At 47.4% G+C, this 20,729-nt stretch overlaps 2 protein-coding genes across 6 annotated transcripts in view; both read right to left on the reverse strand.

Moving 5' to 3' along the window:
- ZMAT4 (zinc finger matrin-type 4) overlaps positions 1–20,729 on the reverse strand; it is a 296,262-nt gene that overhangs the window by 118,022 nt on the left and 157,511 nt on the right. For all 5 annotated transcript variants that reach the window (XM_083753412.1, XM_083753413.1, XM_083753411.1 and 2 more), the window contains one exon: positions 7,267–7,423. In XM_083753412.1, coding sequence (XP_083609538.1) covers positions 7,267–7,423 — 157 coding nt within the window. The remainder of the gene's footprint in view (positions 1–7,266; positions 7,424–20,729) is intronic.
- NKX6-3 (NK6 homeobox 3) overlaps positions 1–20,729 on the reverse strand; it is a 641,500-nt gene that overhangs the window by 68,681 nt on the left and 552,090 nt on the right. The window lies entirely within an intron of this gene.

Below are 20,729 nucleotides of genomic sequence, written 5' to 3' on the forward strand. Positions count from 1 at the left end.
GACAGATTCGATGGGCACAGGACTTCTCCAAGTTCAACTTTGAGATCAAGTACGTGCCGGGGGAAGAGAACGTGAGGGCAGACGCGCTTTCACGGAAGCCCAAGTATACGGAAGGAGAAGGACCGCCGGAAGCTCGACACGTGTTCCCTGAGGAACGATGGGTTTGCGGGGGAGCGTTGGTTGGGAAACGAGAACTAACCGAGCTGATTCGCCAGAACGAATTCGCCCAAACCAGAATCAGGGAACTCAGGGGAACTGGGGGAGATCAGGGAGGCTTTGAGGAGAGGGAAGGACTGCTGTATTACAGGGGAGCAATGTATGTGCCCGGGGAAGCCCTGCGAGAAAGGGTTCTCAGACAGCTTCATGACAACCCAACAGCGGGGCACTTTGGGCAACACAAAACCATGTTACTGGTTACTAGGCAATTCTGGTGGCCAAGGGTGAGGGAAGATGTACGAGAGTATGTACGGGGGTGTGACCGCTGCCAACGGGCCAAGGGAGAGAGGGCGGCCCCGGCGGGGTTACTGGAGCCCTTACCCACACCGGGAAGACCATGGGGGGAGGTGTCGATCGATTTCATGACCGATTTACCCAAATCTAGAGGGAAGACAGCAGTCATGGTAGTAGTAGATCTGCTAACCAAAATGTGCCATTTTATAGCATGCTCACATGCAGTAACAGCCGAGGAAACTGCCCGGTTGTTTGTGGATCACATCTTCAGGTTGCATGGGGCTCCTTCGAGGGTTATCTCCGACCGGGGGAAACAATTTACCTCGAGGTTCTGGAGGAAACTCATGAGCTTATTGCAGGTGGAAGTGGGATTCTCGACGGCGAGACACCCGGAGACCAACGGGCAAGCAGAGAGGGCGAACAGCATTTTACAGCAATATCTACACTGCTACGTCAACGAGAGACAGAACGATTGGGTAGAGAAGCTAGCACTAGCGGAGTTTGCATATAACAACGCTGAGCATGTGTCCACGGGGATGAACCCGTTCATGGCTAATTATGGGTTGCACCCCAGGGCTTTTCCTGGGAGAGGGGAGGAAGGGTGGAGCGTGCGCGCCGCAGAGCAGTTTGTGGAAGAAATGGAAGCTCTGCACCAGCAGCTTAAGATGAACCTGGATAGGGCCAAGGAAGTGTACAAGAGACAAGCAGACAAACGTCGCCGGGAAGGGGAGACCATTAGGGTGGGGGACGGGGTGTGGTTATCCACACAAGGCTTACCCTTCAAGGGCGGGTGTAAGAAACTGAGGCCAAAACAGCTGGGACCATTTGAGGTGACCCACCAAGTGAACCCGGTGGCGTTCTGGCTCAAGTTGCCAGACAGCATGAAGATCCACCCGGTATTTCATAGGTCGCTGCTCTCACCGTACAGAGGGGAGCGGAGGGTCCGGGAGGCAGGAGGGGAAGGGCTCACCCACCAGCTAATGGAAGAGAGGGAACGCCACCACGAGGTAATGGAGATCCTGGATTCGCGCTGGCGAGGGCGGCAGGTGGAGTACCTAGTGGCTTGGGAGGGGGAACCCGAGTCAGAAAACACGTGGGTGCCTGCAGGGGAAATAGATGATGGATATCTGGTGGAAGAGTTCCACAAGAGGTATCCGAGGAAGCCCAAACCCCTCGGGAGATTCTGGGAGGAGCAATTTGCCACCACCGATGCGGAGGAGGAGGATTTCGTGGGTTTTCCAGCTTCCCAGGAGGAAGGAGGAGAATCGTCAGGAGAGGAGGAGTCAGATTGGGAAGTCCCACCCGTGAGAAATTGGAGCAGGTGGGAAGCGAGGTTTGAGTCCACGGACGACGACAGCAGCTCCTTTCGGGGGTTCCCGGCGTCGTCGGCTGAAGAAGGGGACAAGGTCCCGTCACAGGGTCAGGCCGGGGGTGAAGGGGGTCCTGGGGAGGAGGTGGATGTCAGGGAACTGCCATCAGAGCAAGAAACAGAGGCAGGGCTACCCAGCAATGCCGGAGAGGGGACGAGCAGGGGGGAAGGATTTCAGCGTAACACCCATAGAGAAGAGAGGGAGATGGAGGAATTGGTGACAGGGCTCCAAGACCCTTCCCCCGAAACTAGTGGAGAGAGCGCTGGGACGCCCCTGCCTTCCCCTTACTTGCGCAGACGTGTTCCGCGCAGAGAACATAGGAGGAGACTCGGGGTCAAACAGCTTTTATGCTGGAAGAGGTTCAAGAGACGCCCACTCTCGGATTCTGCAAGTGACTAACAGGTCGCGGAGGGCGAGCTCCGACCCTAAGCATGGTTGGGCAAGCAAACTAACTGAACTGAAGTAAGGTTACGCACAAGTAACCCCTCACAACCATTACAAATGGCTACGTGCTCTGGCCAGATTCCATCAAACTTGATTTAAGGCAAAATGTCTAACAGCCATGTAGTTTCTCAACAAACACCTTGCTTGGAAGAAGGCTCAAAGAGTTGCATTTTCAAGTTGAATCTGATACATGAAAGAAGGCATTCTGTCTGAACTTCAATGAGATCAGATCTAGAGAAAACATAAACTTGATGGAACCTTGATCATTTGAGTCTGGAAGTGCAGAGGAACCCCCACTGCCAGAAACATATCCAACATGCATAACCATGACTTTTTCACAAGGAAACGGCATACATCCTTCCTCTAGGTCAGGGGTTGGGCAAATGCAACCCTCTGCATGTCACTGGGCTATTTATTTGTTTTATTAAACAAAATTCATGCACCACTTAATTGTAATGAAAAGTCTAAGCGGTTTACAACAAAATAAAATCAAACATTAACATTAGCATTAGCAGACTGTTAACTACAGTGGTGCCTTGGGTTACATATGCTTCAGGTTACATACTCTTCAAGTTACAGACTCCACTAACCCAGAAATAGTACCTCGGGTTAAGAACTTTGCTTCAGGATGAGAACAGAAATCATGCTCCACTGGTGCGGCAGCAGCAGCAGCAGCAGCAGCAGCAGGAGGCCCCATTAGTTAAAGTGGTGCTTCAGGTTAAGAACAGTTTCAGGTTAAGAACGGACCTCCGGAACGAATTAAGTACGTAACCAGAGGTACCACTGTATAGGCCATTGGTTGTCGAACCAGTGCACCATGGCACCCTGGGGAGATTGAGGACACTAATTTCAGAAAAGGCAAGCTGGGCTGTCATGTGCAGTGTGTCAGCTGGGACCTGCAGAACAGTGGTCTTGCTTGGGTTCCTGTCAGCATGTGCGCTCCCACTTTACATGTGTGCCAAAAATGTTGCCCAAAAGGGGCAGGGTGGTACAGGAATCCCCACATACGAACAATCTGTAATGGAGCCCCAGTGTAAGCAGTTCCCACAGGGGAGCTGCAGAAAGAATGTGGTTGGTCAAGGGAGCCATGGACTCAAAAGGCATTCAAACATTCAGCAATAGGCTAAAAAGGTCTGTGTTTTAAACTCAACTTCTATTATATCTTATATCTTATATCATTTCAGACCATTAGAGTCAAACAATGGTTGGAAGGCACCAGGTTCCCCACCCCTGCTATAAAATCATTTGTAGCCATATTAATTTCTTCTTTCCAAAAGAATTTTTTTTTTAGGTTCTGAGTGTTTTGGATGGCAAGCTTCCCCTCTCCTCCAATTATTATTATTGTTCTAAAGCTGCAACCCATGAGGCAGTGAGGGTAAAAGGAAGGAACTGCCCTACTGGTGAGACCATTGCTCATTAGCAAATTGAGATCCTTGGAGCATTTGGCAGTGAAAGGATAGGGACATTTTCTTTTCCATGGCATCATTTGCTCTTCCCTTCCAATTACCCAACTTTATTCCTTAGTACTCAACTTCCCTACAAAGCAACGACCTTGTTGATTTGTCGCATAACTGTTGTTGCTATGGTAGATCTACAAAGGAGGAGGAGAGGAAGGAGGAGGGAAATGCTAATTAATACAATCATCCTACTATTTGTCTTGGATCTGAACTCTAGGTCACACATCAAGCCAAGAGCAATGCTTAAATAGCATTGTGGTAGAAACATGCTTCTGGGAGGAGCAGGGCTTAAATAACATGGTGAACCTCCTCCCCTCTGTCACACAGATAGCCTCCAGCATGTGGTGGCCTGGAGGACAGGATCTGCATGATTTCTCCAACTCCAAGAGAGGGAGAGACTAATGTGAGCCAGGCTGCTGCACAATTGCGTGCACATGAATTTATTTGATCCAATATTCTGCCTTTCGGAACATAAATCCTCACCATTAAATTCACCTGAAGCACCTTGTCCATTAGGCACCACTCAGATTATTGCAATTCACCTGGAGAAGCCCTCCTAATGGACCGACACTTGTTGCTGTTATTAATTAATTAATTGAATTTGCCCTTCACCTGAGGATCACAGGGTGGTTCACAATATAAAAACATAAAAATGTGTGACAGTAACAAGCAAAAAGAATACCCCTCTCCCACAGTATTATTATTATTCTCATTTTAGCAATTTTAGCCTGGTTGGCCCACTCAACTGTGGCCGTGCCTCTGCCCTGCCTGGACTTGGGGTGGTGAGGTGTGGAAACCTCTGACCTTTGCATGGCCAATTGTACAAAGTCACATCCTACTGAAATCAGACAATTCGGATATTTCGCCACCTGCAGAAAACATTGTTGTTTCATCAAACATTTTTAGAGAGTGAATTTGAATAACCTTCTGCATTTTATTATTCTATGGTATTTTAATGATTTTGTTATACCATCATAAATTATATTTGTCCTATGAGTTGGTGCATTATAACAAAGGAACATAGGAAACTGTCTTATGCAGAGTCAGACCATTGGTCCATTCCGCTCAGAACTCTTTACACAAACTGGCAGCAACTCCATTGTGTTTCAAAACAGAATCCCTCTGAGCCCCACCTGGAAATGATGGGGATTGAACCTGGGACCATCCCATGTGAAAAAGCCACTGAGTCGCGACTCTTCTTGAAATCTGCTGCCTCTGAACAGGGAGTTTCTATAAAGCCCTTGTTACTAATGCCATCTGTCCCCCACTCTGGAGTTGTCTAAGGCTATGTACACACCATACATTTACAGTAATGCACACTTAAAGCACATGACTTTCCCCCAAGAATCATGGGAACTGTAGTTTGTCCCCATAGACCCAGTGGCGTAGCGTGGGGGTGTAGGGGGGGCCAGACGCACCGGGCGCAACATCTGGGGGTTAGGGATAGGGGGCGCAAATCCACGGGTTAGGAGGCGCAAATTACTTGCCTTGCCCCGGGTGCTGACAACCCACGTTACGCCACTGCATAGACCTACAATTCCCAACACCCTTAAAAAACTATAGCTCCCAAGATTCTTTGGGGGAGGTAATGGGATTTAAATGTGCACAGCCTAATCTTAATTCAAAACTATTTCAACAAGTGGCCATTGCCGCATCCCTAGATTAATTATGTGTTCTGTGAAGAAGGAACCCTCTTTTGTCTGACTCTTGCAGGATTCCTCCACACTGGCATAGCGTGACTGGGGCTGTGGGGTGGTCGGCCCTGGGCACATTATTCTGAGGGTGCAAAAGGGCATAACCAGGTGCCTCCATGAACAGGCAACCTATGGAGAGGTAAGCTGCACCAGGGGAAGCCTGGCTGGCTGGTGTGGAGCCGTGCTCTCCTCTCTCTCTAGGAGAAGGAGGCACCATCCCAGCCCCAAAGGCCTGGCCCTGGCGCAGCTTGCTTCCCCGCAGGGCGCCTGTTGCATCCTCTCAGAATCTGGTGGCGTCAGCGTTAGAAGACCCTGGGTGCGAAAAAGCCACAGTACACCACTATTCCTCCATCCCAGAGAGCGATTTGTGCTACAGTCGCTCTCTCCTCACCCCTTTCTATCTGGTCCAAGTTTTCCCTTTTACATGCACAGGAGTTGCTACCATAGCATTTAAAAAGAAAAAAATGCTTTGCACTCTGCACATCTTAAAGAAAAGGAATGACCCTCTTCTCTCCTCTCCCCTTGCTAGCATATCTGATTATTAGTTGTGGCTGTGTGTGTGTGTGTGTGTGTGTGTGTGTGTCATCTTGTAAATAAATAAAACATTGCCACATCTCTGTAAATCTGCAGACGTTTATCACCAGATAGCATAAGAGAGAAGTTGTTTCACTATGTCTTGGGCCATAAAGCTAAAAGTTTTGCTCTTCTGGGCAGACAACTCTTTGTTTATCATCTTGCTTCTGCCCTGCAGGGAACTAAGCTAGCAGCCATTGCCAAAGCTGGTAGTAGTAACCTCAGAATTTATATTTGATGAAAGCGGAAGAATTATGTACTTCCCAGTGGCTGTGCTGTGCCTAAGCCAGGCATAGGTAGATTTAGGTGGGTTCTGTTAGTATTTGTATTGTATTTGCATTGTTGCAAATTGTTTGCATTCTTGCATTGTTGTTGTTGTTTTATTTGTACCACACCCATCTGACTGGGTTGCCCCAGCCACTCTGGGGGGCTTACAGAATATGCAAAAACAGAACAAAACGTTAAACGTTTAAAATTTGCTATATAGGGTTGAATTCAGATGTCTTCTAAAGGTTGTTTATCTCCTTGACCTCTGAAGGGAGGGTGTTCAACAGGGAGGGTGCCAAGAAGGCCCTCTGCCTGATTCCCTGTAGCTTCAATTCTCACTTCAGCTTCCCTGGGTGACTGTGAGTTCTAATACTCTGAGAGAGGGGAGGAAAGGTTTGCAAACAATCGCTGACATTTGACTTTTCTAAATGTGAGAGTTAAGAGGGTCCGCATTACTGAAGGCACAGTGGGAGCATGCAAATATGGCAAAATGCAAGAAACCAACCCATCTTCCTCCCACTTTTAAAAAAGGAGGAAGAAAGACTAAATTCTCCACCAGCAGCAAGGAGCAAAATGATATTCTGTATGAGTGCTGGAAGGAGAAATAAACGTCTTTGTTGAGATGTCAATTAAAGGCAGTTCCAAAATTGGTTATACATGGCCAGAGGGTACAGCAACAGCTTCCATCTTACAAGCAAGTGTTCAGAAAATAGGGAAACAGAGACACTTTTTGAGTGGCATCTACAGGAATAAAGGGGGTCCTCATGAGCCTGTGTGGATGGGTGTTTCTAAGATTGCCACAGCAAAGCGAGCAATGAATAGCTGCTTTCCTTCAACTTTCTTTCTGTGCTTCTTGTCTGCTATCCCGAATCCACAAGGCCAGTCAAAGTGCCACCCTCACCTCTGCTTAACAGGAAACTGATGCATGGATCCAAAAAGACAGAGTATTCCACTCCTTAAAAAGAAAAGGGGGAAAAGGAAAGCCTTTATCGTCAATGTATTTGGACCTACCTGTGGCCTTTAACGTTGGCTGCTCTCCTAGCAACAGTTTTAATCTTTTGGCATGAATTTTCCCTTGATAGTGTGACTCAGCCACGACGGCTGAAGTAAAGGACATGTTACAGAGCGTACAGCATTTGTTCTTATCCACCGATTCATTGTCGCTGCCCTGGAGGATGAGAAGGAAGAAGCAAGGATGTTATGCATGTCAAAGGCAGCAGTCACAAGAGGGCCAGACTCAGATGCAAATTCTGGTAGCACCAGATCTTGGGGCTGGATTTTGAGGACTCTGGGTCTGATGGATCCATTTCAGACATCCGCCTGAAATCATGAGGCATCTGAAAGGGGGAAGGAATAGGAGAAGTGGGCTGGGATGAAAGGCAAGTGGCTAATGTGGGACTCTCCAGATGTTGTTGGACTCCAGCTCCCATCAACATCTGGAAAGCACCAGGTTGGCTACCCCTGATATCAGGGGTATAGTGGGTGGAGCAGGGGGGCTGTAGCCCAAGCCGTGTTTAGGGAAGTTTTTAATGCCTGGTTTTTATTGTATTTTAAATATTTTGTTGGCTGGAGAAACCCAGCCATATGGGAGGGGTATAAATAATAAATTATTATTATTATTATTATTATTATTATTATTATTATTATTAGGCACAAGCCAGGTGCCCCCAACAGGGATCCCTGTTCCACCCTGCCTGCTGCCAGTCTCTGTGGGCCTTTGAGCCTGGCTGAATAGCTGCCCAGCCAGCATCAGGGGGGAGGATTGCCTGCCAAGGGCCATGTCAGCCAGCCAGGCTTCTCCCTGCATGGATGGGCAGTGACACAGCACAGCCCCACTTGGTTCTGGTGGGCAGAGCTGAACGGGCACATGCACCCCATGGTGTTGGTGGCAAGGGCTGGCCTGGCGTGGTGGGTTCTGTTGACCCTCCATGCCCTGCTTGGGGCATGTGCCCCAGGCAACAAAAAAGGATGCAACACTGCTGCCTGATATAAAGAACAATTACTTGTTGCATTCCTGCCAACATGGAAACTGTTGGACCTAGAAGCACGGCCTTGTCAGTGAAATTACCATACCTAGCTAGGAAGGTAAGAAGACTAGCCCAGGCCTGGCTCCAAATAAGAATTTTTGTGTTTATTAAGGGAAGTGCATTCTTGATGAGAAATAGTTCTATAGTCCTAGCTAGCTAAGTAGCTGGAGAAACAAAGAAGCCATGCTTGCCCCTTTGTTCTCAGAAAATACATCCAAGAGAAGGAGGCAGTTGTAAAAAGGATATAAGCCAACACATTATCAGTCTAAATTTCAAAGGGCAGAGAGAGGTTAGCATACCAATTAAAGGTACAGGGTTAGCCTGTGAATCTGGAGGCCCCTTACTCTGCTTAAGCACCACGCAGACCCTTTTCTGCATGCTGGATCACACCCAAACTTCCAACAGAAACAGCAGAGGAACTCTCTGCAAGCCACTTCAGCAGCTGAGGGTTCTCATAACAGCCCTTCATCTGCCTGCATCTAAATCAGGGCTGGCAACTCACTGGCTGAGGGGACAAATGCAGCCCTACAGGCCTCACTATGGTCTTCAGAAGGTTGCCCAAGAGGGAATGTGGCCCTTGGGTAAAAAAAAATTCCCCACCACAATTTAAACAACCACAACAACAATTTTATTATTTATACCCTGCCCATCTGTCTGGGTTTCCCCAGCCACTCTGGGCATCTTACAATAGATGCATCCTTGTCCTGCCCAAACATTTGATTTCAAGAGGCTCAGGAGAGGAGACAAGGCTTACAAGACTCTAGTGCACATGTGTATACTTCATCAGCATTTTCAAAAAGCATCCTCAGAAGTCAAACAGGGACAGGTAGCAGAAAACCGGGTTAAGCTGGAATAGATGGACAGCTTTGACAGTGGACTCGTTTCCTGTGAGCTGCCTCTTACAACTCCCAAAGCATCCCCCAGTGTGAGTAACACTGATGCTGCAAGCTTGTATCAAACACATTATGCTAAGCTTGAGCCCAAATTTCTCAAGGACATTTTTCAAGGGGTGTGTGGCCTGAGATGTTTTTATTTTTCTCACTATGTCCCCCTCCCCAGAAAGAGAAGACCATGCTGCAAAATTACAGCTGAATATAGTCTACCATCTAATCATAGTGGATGCTGTTCCCTGACCCAAAGAAGCAACAGCACCCCATAATGACACACAACATCCAGAGCATTGTGAAGGATGTAAAATGGTGGCCTGACAGCTTCTGCCCTTTGCCCTGACATGCCACCAAAACACCTAAAACAAACTTTGGGAGCGGGGAAAAAGAAATTTCTGTTCCCCCTGGAGGAATTTAAGAAATTAGTCCTCCCAGTTCCTTTGTCCACACACAGTGGTGATGAATTTCGAGAGGCCATTTATACACAACAGCTACATGGGAGAAGCAGAAGCCAGGACAACAGCAGAGTAGGTAAACCTTTGCCATCTCTCCCTGCTCTGCATTTTGGTTGCTCTCTCAGCAAGGACAGTCGAGCTGCCAGACTGGAGTTGCCATATTTCAAACAGTGAAAATCCGGACAGAAAAGTTGAGTTTTTAAGGGAAATCAACCCAAATGACACTGCTGGCATGGATTGCCATTTAAACAAAATTGGCATGTAGATGTGTCTTATTATTCTGGGCTAGGGAGGGTTGCAGGTCATTTCATTGCTAGGGTGGTACCAAAATTTTCTATTTCTCTTCGGTGGAGTATCATCATGTTTTAATATTTTATATTGACTGCTAATGTTTATATGAATTTCTCTTCTTTTCTGTGGCATAATGTTTTTATGTATATGTTTTCCAATGCAAGTCACTTGGAGACTTATAAGTAAAAAATAACTAATATGCTTAAATAGTAATAGTAATAATGCTTTAAATTGTGCTTTAAATTGAGCTTAAACAGATGACCAATGGAAATGGCATAAGATCAGAAACGACTGCTCCAATCTTTAGGCCCAGATAATAGTCTGTTGACAGGAGTACGCCAGCAGTAAATCGCACTGTACACGTTGGAGTTAACCCTTTATTAACAAGAACAGGATCTGCACAGATTTGGCAGAATGTCAGGCCTAATGAGCGCAGGAACTCATCCCCACTAGGTCTTGCTGCATGGATCAGTTACCAAGACGAAAGGTCCTCACCTCCCCACAGCTGTCTTTGTCTCCTCCTCTTCTGGTTTTCCCCCAAGCAATCAAAGACTGTGCCTGTGTGCCTCCTGTCTTTGCTCCTTCTACTTCATGCCTCTTCTGGTTCTGGGAGACCAGCAGAGAGGGGAGCTTGTTGCAGCAGCAGGAGGAGACACCTTCTCCAGCCTGACTCCTCTCTGCCTCTTGGCTTCCCTCCCCTCCCTCCCCTGCTTCAGCTTCACCCTCTGATTCTGGACTTCTCCCTGCCACACACTCTCCCAGCTCACTAAGCCCTGTTACCCCTTCAGTGACACCTCCTCTTCCCAGTCTTTTCCCTCTGACCACTCAACATTGTCCCAGCACCGCTCCCCATGCTCTGAGCCTTCTTCTCTTGGCGGTTCCCCAGCTGGTTCCTCCCACTATTCCCCTACATCCAACCAGTCCATGACATCTGGACTCCATATTTTGGATCACTTGAGGTTTCTGGAATGCCTTTGAAAGACCGTGGATCCAGTCTACCATTATTGGCCCTGAAAATAATGGACATGTTTTGAGTGTGAGAGGTGAGCTGCATGCCATATTGAGGCCCTTTATGTTGGGCACCTCTTATTTAGTTATTCTGCCATCTTTCTCTCACTCCATAAACACAAGTAACAGAAAGGTAGCCGTGTTGGTCTGCCATAGTCAAAACAAAAAAATTCCTTCCAGTAGCACCTTAAAGACCAACTAAGTCAGTTCTTGGTATGAGCTTTCGTGTGCATGCACACTTCTTCAGATACACCCAGAGGTGTATCTGAAGAAGTGTGCATGCATACGAAAGCTCATACCAAGAACTGACTTAGTTGGTCTTTAAGGTGCTACTGGAAGGAATTTTTTTGTTTTGTCCATAAACACAAGCACAGCTTCCATCAGTAACAGCCATGACAGTTAGACCACCTGCAAACAGAACCTGTCATAAATTAGAAGATGCTTCCAGCCACATTAAAAATTAAAACTCTAGGAGATTAGTTTGTTTTTAAAAAGATCACAAAAAATAGCAGCCTTCCAGCCAAAAATACATACCCATGCTGGGCTTCCATTGCATTCAAGCTCAGTGTTCTGGATGACAAATGTAGCAAGGAAGCCCGATTTGTATGTAATGAATATTCACCAAGCCCTATCAGATTTGTGAAATGGTAAGCCTGAACTTTAGGAACATAAGAGAAAGTGAAATGCTGTGATGTGTCCAAATTGGACAACAAACCTATAAACTAAGGGCATTTGCAGATGACATAGTTCTTTTTGTGGTAAACCCTCTGGTTAATGTGATAAAGCTATTTGAAATGATAAAGCAATTTGGTGATTTAGCTGGTTTTTATACTGATAGGGATAAAAATAAAATGTTGGTGAAAACTATGGATCAGCATATGAGAAAAGTTCTGCAAGAGAACTTGGGCTAAAGGAGGAAAAAAAGGTGAAATATTTAGGTATAAAAATGCAGTGTTATATTAAAATAATTATGCAAAAGTGTGGAACAGCATGAAATTAGATTTGCTAAGATGAGAAAGAAGGAAGTTTTCATTGTTGGGAAGAACATCGGCTATAAAAATGAATGCGCTCCCTAGGATGTCTTTCCTATTCCAGACAATACCAGTAATAAGTAATATGAACTGCTTCAAACAATGGCAAAAAGAACTATCTAAATTTATCTGACAGGAGAAAAAATCCAGGAATAAATTTAAAACTTTAACGTATGCTAAAGAAAAAGAAGGGTTTTCACTGCCAGACCTAAAATTTTACTCTGAAGCAGCCCATTTGAGTTGGATGAGGGAATGGATGGTATTGAAAAACACGAGGTTACTTGATGTAGAAGGTTATGGGTGGCATGCATATTTATGGTAGGAGAAAGTCAAGATCCACAGAGAATTTTTAAATCATGTTATAAGAAGAAGTTTGTATAGCGTGTGGATCCAATATAGAAAATTTATTGAAGGAAAACACCATTGCAGTTATTTCCAACAAAGGCATGTGCTCAAAATAAATTGACTATGGAAGCAGAATGGGGTACATAGAGAGAGAGGTTTTCTGGAGATGGTTGTGAATTGAAAACACAGGAAGAAATTCAGGAATGGGTGATGGGATGGCTTTAATACCACCAAGTAAATGAATTATTTAAGAAAGATAGGACATATGGTTTAATAGACCAAATATCTGAATTTGAATTAAGAGTGCCAGAAGGCAAAGAAAAACTGATTCTGAAAATGTATAAAACGTTATTAGAATGAGAAACAAAATATGAACTGATTAAGCCCACAATTATACATTGGGCTAAAGATCTGTGACATAATATTGATATGGTGGCATGGGAAAAGTTGTGGAAATTAGATATGAAATATACTGCCTGTATAATGTATAATGTTATGTACTGAGTTGAATAGGATCCAAACTGCAGCAGTCTGATTGGTCTTAGAACAATAGGATTCAGAATGCAGCAGTCTGATTGGTCCAAGAACAATGCAGCAGTATGATTGGTTGGCAGGAACCACCCAATCATGCTCCAGATAGAAGTGAATCCACAACCTGATTGGCTTACAGTAGAATTCTGGAATTAGCCAATCATGTGCAGCCCATTGTGTAAATAATGTATATAAAGCAGATACTTTGAGGGGACTTTCATTCATTCCTCCTCACCACTATGAGCTGAATAAAGAGCATGAAATCACTTTGCGACTCTGAGTATATTTCACTGGCGACAAAGGTGGAATCCCACTGAGCTGACTGCCACACATAGCACCGCAGCACCGCCACCTGCCGCACCGCTACCTGCCGCACCGCTGCCTCGCACCGTGTATCCAGGCTTCAGCTCCGGGACCCAAGGAACTCAGAATGGCAACCAACAGCAGCTTCTCGCCATTCAACCCAGCATCTGGAGACTGGGAAGCGTACGCCTCTCGTTTCACCTTCCTCCTAGAAGCCAAAGGGATCACCGATGAAGAAGACGCCAAGAAGAGGGCAATATTCTTCAGCGTCTGCGGAGAGGAGACGTTTGAAATTGCCCGGGCTCTCCTTGCGCCTGAAGACGTTGCTACTGTTCCATACAAAACAATATTGGAACAGCTGAAGGGGCACTTTTCGCCACAGCCCTCAGTGGTGGCTCGTCGAAATGCCTTCTACGCAAAGCGGCAAGCCCCTGGGGAAACCATAACTGGGTTTGTGACCTCTCTCCACCAGGCTGCCCGGTTCTGCAACTTCTCAGAGATGGAGAACATGCTTCGTGACCGCCTCGTCAGTGGTCTGAAGGATGAGAAGCTGCAACGACGCCTCTACGCTAAGAAGAACCTAACATTCCAGGTCACTCTGGAGGAGGCCCTGGCAACGGAAGCTGCCGAGAGGTCGACGCAAGAGGCACGGCCGAGCCAGCCGTCCCAACCGAGGGTCCACCACGAAGACCTCACCAACGACTCAGGATCCAACAGGGAGGAGGTGCACCGAGTACAGCAGCGCATTCAAGCAGCCCACATACCTCAGCTGCCTCGACGAGAAGGAGGGAACTGCGTAAGCTGTGGAGAAAGTCACGAGAGGACTTTTGCTGTTTCCGCAACGCAGAGTGCAGGCAGTGCAGAAAATTGGGACACATTGCCCAGGTGTGTCGGGCTCGGCCCACCCGACGCCAGGCATCAGATGACCAATCCAAGAGCCCCAGGTCCCGGGGCCCAATGCACCAAGGCAACTCGACGGAGCTCACGGACTTCCAGGTATACCAGTTGCCCCACCCCAACGTAGAGAAAATTTATGTAGAGGTAGAGATAGAGGGGGCCCCATGCCGCATGGAGCTTGACACGGGTTCAACTCTATCCATAATCTCGGCAAGGACCTTAAGGAAACTGTGTCCTACTGGGGGTCCCACACTCAGGCCGGCCCCATTCACCCTCCGGGACTTCCAGAAACGCAATACCGAGGGCAGATGCGGCAACTGGACTTGCTTGTGGTCAAGGGCCCCTACATTAGCTTACTGGGATTGGCATGGTTTGGACCATTGGGGCTAGACGTCACCGGGGTGAACCACACCAGCTTACAAGTGGATGTGGACGCCATATGCAAGGAATTTCCGGGGGTTTTTGATGGGAAATTGGGACAGTATACGGGCCCCCCCCCATTGCTCTACAGCTTGACCCCACAGTACGACCGGTCAGGCTCAAGGCCCGCTGGGTCCCGTTCGCCCTGAAACCCCGTATAGACGAGGAATTGGACCGGCTTGTGGAGCAAGGAGTGCTGGAGCCGGTGCCTAATGCCCCCTGGGAAACCCCAATTGTCACACCCGTCAAGCCTAATGGTTCGGTCCGCATCTGCTCAGACTACAAATGTACTATAAACAAGGCCCTCACGGCCCATGCATACCCAGTGCCAGTGGTCAGCCATGTCCTTGCCACCCTGGCTGGGTCGAAAATTTTTGGCAAGCTGGACTTGGCCCAAGCATATCAACAGCTGCCAGTAGATGAGGCCACAGCAGAGGCACAGATGATTGTGACGCACAAAGGAGCATTCAGGGTAAAGCGGCTGCAATTCGGGGTCAGCGTGGCACCAGGCATATTCCAGAATCTAATGGACTCTCTCTTAAAAGGGATTCCTGGCGTCACCCCCTTCTTCGATGATGTGTTGATTGCCGGCCCACACCAGAGGAGTTTGAGGACCGCCTCCGCACCGTTCTGCACCGTTTCCAGACGGCGGGTCTCAAGGTGAAGAGGGAAAAATGTCTACTAGGAGTGCCTCAGGTGGACTTTCTGGGATTTATGGTGGACGCAGAAGGGGTCCACCCGACTGGGGACAAGGTAGGGCCATTTGTGATGCCCCAGCGCCCAAGAACAAGACTGAACTTCAGGCCTTCTTGGGACTATTGAACTTTTACCATTCCTTCCTTCCCCACAAGGCGGCGGTAGCGGAGCCCCTACACAGACTCCTGGACAAGCGGGCCCCTTGGGTGTGGGGCCAGCGCCAGGAGGCCGCATTCCAGGCAGTCAAGGACTTGCTTGTCTCAAACTCGGTCTTGGCACACTTCGACGAGAGGCTGCCGGTGGTGCTAGCATGCGACGCCTCGCCCTATGGCATCTGCGTTGTCCTGGGACACCAACTCCCGGATGGAAGAGAGGTACCGGTGGCATACTTTTCCCAGACACTCAATGAAACCGAGCGGAACTACTCGCAAATCGACAAGGAGGGTCTGGCAATCATGAAGGGAGTAAAAAAAATCCATGATTTCTTGTACGGGCGGCCCTTCACCTTCTACGTCCGCAGCCATCCAAGTACTACGCAGGCTGTTTGCAACCCACGGGCTCCCTGACACTCTCGTCTCAGACAATGGGACTGCATTTACGTCAGGAGAATTCCAAACCTTCACAGCGCAGAACGCCATCCGCCACATCCGTTTGGCGCCATTCCACCCTGCCACCAATGGCCAAGCAGAACGCATGGTGCGGACCACCAAGGACACCCTTCGCCGCATGACGCAAGGGGATTGGGAGTACCCCCTTGCCACATTCCTTCTAGCACAGCACAGCACCCCCAGCTCAACAACTGGCCGGAGCCCTGCTGAACTACTAATGGGTCGGCGCCTTGCAATCAGATTGGACTGCCTTCACCCCGATAGAGCTCAGGATGAGGTACTGGTGGGGGAAGGCAGGAACCCCCGGACCTTCGAGACCCAGGAGCCAGTGTACACAAAGAATTTTGGGGCAGGCCCTGCATGGGTACCCGCCACAGTCACCAGGGTCACTGGCCCCGTGTCATACGAGGTGCTAACAGATGGGGGGCAATGCTGGCGCCACCACTGCAACCGGATATGGCGACGATTCCTGGGAGAAAACCAGGAGGAGGAGGACAGGTCAGAGGAGTCCCAAGGGAACAGTGGGGCAGTGAGGCCCATAGAGCAGCAGGGGCAAGCAGGAGAGGCAGAATCAGTAAATACAGAGAGGACCCGTGAGGCCGAAAGGACACTGGAACCAGAACCACGACTGAGCGAGCCGGTTGCGCCAGACCAAACAGCCCCATCACAGCCAGCATCCTTGGAACATGAGCCAGAACCTGAACCCCGGACCAGGGAACACCCCAGGCCGCAACGCATACGTAGGCCGCCGGCGTACCTTGAGGACTATGAATGTGACCTCCCGGGCAGGACTGGAACTTAGAGGGGAGGGGTGTTATGTACTGAGTTGAATAGGATCCAAACTGCAGCAGTCTGATTGGTCCTAGAACAATAGGATCCAAAAGGCAGCAGTCTGATTGGTCCTAGAACAATAGGATTCAGAATGCAGCAGTCTGATTGGTCCAAGAACAATGCAGCAGTATGATTGGTTGGCAGGAACCACCCAATCATGCTCCAGATATAAATGAATCCACAACCTGATTGACTTACAGTAGAATTCCAGAATTAGCCAATCATGTGCAGCCCATTGTGTAAATAATGTATATAAAGCAGATACTTTGAGGGGACTTTCATTCATTCCTCCTCACCACTATGAGCTGAATAAAGAGCATGAAATCACTTTGCGACTCTGAGTATATTTCATATAAGGAAAATGATTTGAAAATGATATACAGGTGGGTCCTTAACACCTAATAAACTGGCCAGGATGTGTAAGATTGTTTCAAGTAAATGCTGGAAATGCAAACAGTCTGAAGGGACATTTTTTCATATGTGGTGGACTTGTAAAAAAGTAGCAGGCTTTTGGGAAATGATACATAATGAATTGAATAAATTTTTAAAATAGACATTAGCAAAAAGCCTGAAGTATTTATTTTGGGAATAATCAGTGTTTTTTTCTGGGGGGACACGGGGGGACGTGTACCCCTAAACATTTGGAGGAGCAGCAGCAGTAGTAGTGGGGGATTTGGGTAGCTTACACGCCCTGCAGAAAGAGGATGAGGCATCCTTTTTGTGGGTGAGTTCCTTTTTATCCTTAGCGCATCGTCTTTAGTTGGGGATCCTGGCTGGCCTTTGGGAGAGGGGGCGGGGGCGCATTGGAACCGAGCGGAGTGACTGAGTGAATGCTGCCAGTGGCGTCCTCTCTCTCCGCCCCCATGCACCACTTTCTCCTGGGTGCGCACGCGCCTAAGGCTGAATGGAAAATGGAAGCAGCCTGGAGGCAGGGCAGCCTCTCAGCGGCTCATGAGGAGCATCTCTGAGGTGAGAGATGTTGAGCAGAGGCTCTGTGAGAGGGCGTGAGGGATGCGTGGCAGTGCCTGTGTGCATGCGACTTAAGAGGGCGACCTACTGTCTCTCCCCTCTCCCCCCACTGCCCCTCACAAAGTCCCTGGCACAGCTTGGTGCTACTACAGCTGCTGCTGCTGCTGCTGCTGCTGTTGTTTGGATGAAGGTGGCTTCTTCTGAACGCTGAGCCAATGAGGGACCGCAGTCTCCCGCCCTCTTTTTTTAGTGGGATGTTGAGCTAAAGGCAGTGTTTTTCCCCACATACTGTATTTATTTTCCCCAATTTGAACTATAAAATGGTGATTTTCTTGAGTCAAAATGAGAGAACCCCCCAAACATTTTTTAAGAAAAAAAAGCACTGGGAATAATAGTAACACAGGTCCCAAAAAGTTGCTTAAATTGTTTATGTATGCCACCACCGCAGCCAGAAATCTCTAGGCACAGAAATGGAAAGAAGAAGTTCCAACAAAAGAGGAGTGGGATTTGAAATTATTGGACTATATGGAAATGGCAAAATTGACAGCAAAAATAAGAGAACTTTTTTGAATTAATTGAGGAAAATGTTAGTCAAATGAAATTGCAGGCAGGACTTGAAATATAAAAGGAATGAGAATGATAAATGAATGTAATGTAGGATACATGTTTTAGCTAAATATTACATTTGTGGGTGTAGATGAATGATTTGAATAGAAACATCATGGAAGTAAGGGTGAGAAGTCAAAATTTTAAGGGAATATTGTACTGAAATTGAATTGGATTTGTTAAATTGTTTGAAAACTAGTAAAAATTTGTGGGGGGGAAGCCTGAACTGTACATACTACTGAGGGAAATGGAAAGACACCCCCAGCACAAGACAAGTGGTGACTCTGAGGTGCCATTAGCGTTTATGTTCTGTATCATTGCATGCAGCACTGTTTCTGTTCCACAGCAGTTCATCTTCCACCCAAAACTATGCAAAAATGCTAGGATTTTTGAAGTGTAAAAATACCTCACTTTTACTGCCACATTCTGCACAATGGGTGGAATATCTCTTAGAGACTCTGCTCAAGTTGTTGCTATTACTATTGTTAGTAATATCAATATTAATATTTCTCATCATGTTTTACAAAATACCTCAAAGAAGCAACTTACAAAATATTCAAGTACTGAAAAACTTAACAAACTTCAAAATTCATAACATAGAATAAACCATAAGAATAATAAAAAGTATTCACCCGTCAGCAAGAATAAAAAGACCAATCCTATTCCACTAAAAGATGAACTACCAAAACAGGCTGGAATAAAGTTATATTTGCAGCACGGCAGCTTCAGTAACAAGTGAGTTTGACAACATATGGTTGAGGAGTTCACAGCATTTGCCCCTTACCATCATTGCACATTAGGACTGGTCCAATTTTACTCCCTGAAGCAACAGGTGAGATGGTGCCCTCCCTTTCTACATATAAGAGCCAAATTAGGCTGTGTAGGCAGTAGAGGGAATGCTCACCCCTTGCCCCCTTGCCCAGCACCTGCCACCTAAGGCGGTTTTCTCACCCTGCCTAATGATAGGGCCTGCCTTGCTGCCCAGGGTACTCTCATCCTCTCCCAAATTTGGGCCTTCTGACATTGCTTCCATAGTGTAGGAAGGAGCTGCACAGAAGCAGCAGGCATTCTCAAAGGTCATGCCAGGAGGGGTCTTTGGTTGCGGGATACTTACAGTCTCAGCAGTAAGAGCAAAACCAACAATTTCCATAAATCTATCCGACTAGTAAGAAACTTCCTTTTTGATTCCTGTGACTGTATGAAATCCTTCCCTCCCTAATTTCCAAGCCAAATTAATTAACGTTCCATTTATAATCATTAGTTCTCATACACGCAAGCTTCTTTAACCTAAATTACTCTTCCACCCCTGCTGTGTTACTTCCTCTGATGTATCGGCTATAAAATAAATCACTCCCTCCTGTCTCCAGAGCTAAATAGGCAACACTTTTTTTAATCTTTAATCAGATAAACTCTCTGCTCTTATGCATTTTCAGAAGTGTTCACACATCAGCTGTGAAATTCCAGCAATAATCTGCCTGCTTCTTATGCGTAACTGGGTTGCCTTAAGTTATCACTGAGGCTGTGCCCTACAGAGGCTGTGAATTTCAAGTGCACATCTGGTATGTTTTTATTAGCTTCACAACAATTTTCTTGTAGTACCTTTATGAGGACATAATAGGGCTGGCAACAGATTGCCGAGCCAATAGCTATGAGCCACAGGGCTCAATCACATGTCACAGCTGATAGCCATAGCCAAGAGTCAGCTGATCGCTCCCTCTAACAACAAACACAGGTGGTGAGTGTTGACAGGATTAAAGCCAGAAATGGAAGCAAGAGGGAGAGAACACTGAAAAAGTCAAGGGGGGAATCTCTACCCGCAACCCCCAGCCCAGGGAGGACTGAGGATGTCATGCAATGCTAACTGAAGAAAGAAAAGGGCGGGAGAGAGAGACTGACTGGAGAGCCAAACAGGTACCTACTGGACATATCTGCAGGAAGCTGCCTTATACTGATTCAGACCCCTGGTTCATCCAGACCAGTGTGGTCTCCAGTGGGACTGGCAGTGGGTTTCTAGGATATCTGACCAGGAGTCTCTCTCAGCCCCTCCTGGAGATGTCAGGGATTGAACCTGGGTCCTTCTGCATACAAAGCAGATGCTGCACCACTGAGCTACAGTCCCCTCCACCCTGGTTAGGATGGAGGATACACTAGGTTGCTTCATTACAGTGTCTGCTTCTATTATATCACTGACAATCTACTGGAAGGCTCAACATCACTAGGACAGATGGTGTGAGGTTCAATCTCCCTACATGGGAGCTATCCTCAGGGTGCCACAGTCTTGGTACACCATGAAAGGGCAATGGACCTGAAAGACTGCCAGCCCCTGTATAAACCTGAAAGATGACTTAGACCACCTGGGGAAATTCTACTTATGGTACCGCACCCCAAATAATATCATGGGGCAGGGACCTGAGAATGGGCATTTTCCACAATTGTCACTGTAGCACAAAACACCCTTCCCTCTGCCGTATGTGTTGATCATTGCTTGCTTCAGATGCCTTAGTATCGTTTTGCTCAGGCTTTTCCTGACCCACAAGATTGGACCCTGTCTTCATTTGCCTGAATTCTA

This window comes from Podarcis gaigeae (genome assembly GCF_964106915.1).
Source record: "Podarcis gaigeae genome assembly, chromosome: 8".
NCBI lineage: Eukaryota > Metazoa > Chordata > Lepidosauria > Squamata > Lacertidae > Podarcis > Podarcis gaigeae.